This window comes from Apis dorsata, unplaced genomic scaffold (assembly GCF_000469605.1).
Source record: "Apis dorsata unplaced genomic scaffold, Apis dorsata 1.3 scaffold_307, whole genome shotgun sequence".
NCBI classification, from domain to species: domain Eukaryota; kingdom Metazoa; phylum Arthropoda; class Insecta; order Hymenoptera; family Apidae; genus Apis; species Apis dorsata.
In genome coordinates, this window is record NW_006263579.1 from 22,939 (window position 1) to 26,976 (window position 4,038).

Sequence of the window (4,038 nt, forward strand, 5' to 3'; positions counted from 1 at the left end):
ATTTTTATATTTGTATCTTCTTTTCTGCCATTTAATTGATAATAATAATTACAATGCTTGCCTTTGCAAAAATCTTAACCGTTAGGAAACCTTCTGATCCTATTTGATCTTTCTAATAAAATTTTTTTGTCCATACGCTTCTATCCTGCCTTCTATGCTGCCAAAACTTAAATCTTTCATTTAATTTATACCGATGGATAATTATTTCATTATCGAATTCAAATGAGAACTGAATAGTCCTCTTATCTATTTATTTCGATTACTTCCCTTATTTTATATTTACTCAACAAATAATCATACATTTGTATGTCATTTCCACACCTTCTGTTTTGCTTCTTCAAAGCAAACTTTGCTTTTCATTCTTTCCGCAAATTCATGCAATTCTTATAAAAATTATTAATTGTTCAAGACTAGATATAAACACAATCTATAGATATTCATTTGCAAAATTACAAAAATTATGTTTTTTTTAAAATCATTTTAATATAATTAAGCTTATTTGACTATAATTTATTACCAGATATGTTACCGACTTATAATTCGGACTTAATTTATGATCTTGCATCAGATTACTTATATATAAAAGTGAATAGCTTTAAATTAATTTATATGCTATGTATTATAGATATTAATTTTTGATACGCAGTTATAAATGTTCAAATTCATCACATGACATTACTATGATAATATCACGATTGCGTCTGCAAATGCTGCAATTTTTAAATAATAAGTAAAATTCTAATAATCAAAATGACATTTTGGCAAAGTATAATGAAATCCTTTGATTATTACTTGGATTGTTGTAATTTTTTTTATAATATATAAATATAATTTTATTTTTTTGTATCTTGTCTTTATCAAATATTTTATATTTTTTTTTATATTAAAAATATTATATAAAATTATAGATTAAAACGCGTACATAAATATTTATATAAAGTATGCATATATGGAGATGTAACATGTATACCCTTATATACGTCAGAACGTATCTGGCGCAACTAGATAACGGTAAAAAAGGTACTTAACCTAACAAAATTGTATTTTAATTATGTTCAATATGTACCATTTTGTAAAAAAAAAAAAAAGAAAATAATAGTTCGACTTCTAAATAAGTATTACCGAACTTTAATAAACAAATCAAGATAACGATTTTTTTTTCTTCAAAATGCAAATAGTTACATTAAATTGATGAATGTATACTATATTAATTTTCTCTAATATAGAAGATATTTTTAATAAAATATTCTTATATTTTGATAGTTTAATTTTCGTATTATAATTTTTAAAAATGAAAATTATATATATTAAGAAAAATGTTTTGATATCTATATTTTGAACTTTTCAAATTTAACCTATATAAAATTTTTTTATATACTCATATATATTGAAATATTGCAAACATTTTTTTCATTTGAACAATCCTAATTTGAGATTAAAAAATATATTGGAAAAGTTTTATAAATACTTGAGCAAGTGTTATATAATATTTATTATTAATATTAATTTTATTTATATATACTAGTTATTATATTTATTAAATTTAAATATAATGTTATGTGATTCACATTATTTTATAAAACTTTTTTTCTATCAATTATTATATATATATTTTTTTACAATATTTTTTTTATTGTTCTCTGAAAAATATACTTTTTCTATAAATTCAATATTATGTATTCATATATATATATATATCTACAAATATATGTACATATATATAGTGTAGAACATGGCATGGCATTGCAGTGGAACTACAAACCAAGAAATGGTAACCAAATTAAAAGGTAAAGCTTTTTTATATATATAAATTAAAATGACCTCTAAGTTTTATGAAATATGTAAAACTTAATTATGAAATTACATTATAGAAGCAGGTATTCTAACAACAGACAGAGCAGAAGCTGCGATGCTTGCTGTAGATAGAGGAAACTATTATCATGAATCAAATCCATATCTTGATCAACCAAGAAAAATTGGTTACAATGTTACTATTAGTGCCCCTCACATGGTTAATAAATTATTTTTTATAAAAAAAATATTGTTTAGCTTATATAATTTATATCAAATAATAAATAATTTAAATTTTCTTAGAATTGGTTCATTTGAAGTATATTTATAAATATATCTTCTTAGAATTAAAAAAAAATTTTTTCTAGCATGCATATGCCTTGTCTATTCTATCTGAGCAATTGTTCGATGGGGCAAAAGCATTGGATGTTGGTTCTGGATCTGGTTATCTGACTGCATGTATGGCATTCATGGTTGGTTCACGTGGTCGTGTAATCGGAATCGATCATATTCCAGAATTAATAGAAATTTCTACGAAAAACGTAAGCGAAGATTGTCCTCATTTCATCCAGGAAGAACGCGTTAAATTTGTAGGTAAGAATATGCGAAAGTATAAACACATTGCAACTTCTATTCACGAATAGTTGGTGTCGGGAAAAAGGAAAAAGGAATTTCTTGTCAATACATGGTCTTTTTCCTACAACATTTGAAAACTTCACATATTCAAGAATTTGAAAATAATATAAATGTATTGAAGTAAAAAATACTCGTAATCCACCAACGTGGAGTAGGTATGTACCTTGCCACGAAGAATCAAACAGGACTGTGTCCACCAACTGCGTGACTTTGCTGTGCATTATGTAAAAATAGACCAAAGACTAACAACAGGTCATTATAAATGCACCTAGTGGGAGACGGCCGATTGGGATATGCTGCTGACAGCCCTTACAATGCGATTCACGTTGGAGCAGCAGCGGAAACTCTACCACAACAGGTATCAAAATGTATTTAAAGATGAACATATATGTAAATATATTTTTGCAAATAAAGTTTCTTCTATGTTCCAGTTAATAGATCAACTGACTCCTGGTGGACGGCTAATTTGTCCAGTTGTTGCTATAGAAGGTTTTCAAAGATTTCAAGATCTGGTACAAGTAGATAAAAACATAGATGGTACAATTACAAAGAAAAAATTAATGCAAGTTTCTTATATTCCTCTTACTGATCCTGCAACTCAGTTATTAAATGATTAATATTATAATTATAAATATTTAGAAATTGTTTAGACAGCTTTCAGTATTAAGACAATATTATCATTGACGATAATGATTATGGCGTGATAATGATGACTTTGTCAATGAAATGTTAACATTTAAATAAATATAATATACTTTTTTTCTCTACATATTAAAGCATACAATGATAAATTATTTTTCGCACGTAAAATGATTCAACAGAATACTCACTTAATAAAAACTATTGATACATATCGTAATTAATATTATTCATTTAAGTAAAATTAATTCAATTTTTTTTATTAAGAAATTAATTAAGTATTCTAAATCTTATTATTTTCATTGTAATCAAATATTTAAACAATAAATAATAAATATATGTATCTAATAAATTATTTATAAATTTAACATACAAATTATTTTTATACTTTATAAAAAATAAATAATATTAAAATAAATGTTTAATGTTTTATGCAAATAAATTAATAATTTTTTTCAAAAATTATTTTTATTATTAACTTTAATGAAAATACTATAAGAATAATATCAAATTTTGACATTAAATCATATGTTTGCGATTACGTTCCTTATATAAATCGCTTAGAAGGAAAAATGAAAATCATTTATTGCAATTGTTATTACAGCTAATAATTTTTCTATAATAATAACCTATAATCTATTAGTTTTTTTCATTTTCGACATAAATTTATATTCTCCAAAATTTTTATATTTTTCATAAAGTAAAACAATATTTATCATTTTACATATTTACATTATTTATTAATATTTCATCATAAATACATTATAATAAAATGTCTTTGATTTTTTAAACCAAAAATAAATATAATAAATACACAAAAATTTACTTAATTCAAATTGCATTATTTTAAATTATGGCAATAATAAATTGCAAAATAAAAATAAAGTGTTTCAAATTTTAATTTTAAAATTGCCGCCATAGTAAGTATTAGTATTTGCTGGGCTATACCTAACCTATAAAAACAAGGAAATC

General features: G+C 23.4%; 1 protein-coding gene across 1 annotated transcript; it reads left to right on the top strand.

The window, feature by feature from the left end:
- Positions 1-913: 913 nt before the first annotated feature.
- On the top strand, positions 914-3,218 carry LOC102677803 (protein-L-isoaspartate(D-aspartate) O-methyltransferase-like). Its single transcript, XM_006617373.2, has 6 exons — positions 914-1,020; positions 1,725-1,787; positions 1,872-2,011; positions 2,160-2,385; positions 2,700-2,785; positions 2,859-3,218. Exons 2-6 carry the CDS (start codon positions 1,733-1,735, stop codon positions 3,042-3,044), a joined length of 693 nt encoding a protein of 230 aa, XP_006617436.1. The 5' UTR covers positions 914-1,020; positions 1,725-1,732; the 3' UTR covers positions 3,045-3,218.
- Positions 3,219-4,038: the final 820 nt, after the last annotated feature.

Excerpts from the sequence above, each read along its gene's own strand:
- LOC102677803 (XM_006617373.2), top strand. The coding sequence starts at position 1,733 with ATGGCATGGCATTGCAGTGGAACTACAAACCAAGAAATGGTAACCAAA. Across the intron at positions 2,012-2,159 it reads CTATTAGTGCCCCTCACATG|CATGCATATGCCTTGTCTAT; the intron begins GTTAATAAATTA and ends AATTTTTTCTAG. Across the intron at positions 2,786-2,858 it reads CGGAAACTCTACCACAACAG|TTAATAGATCAACTGACTCC; the intron begins GTATCAAAATGT and ends TCTATGTTCCAG.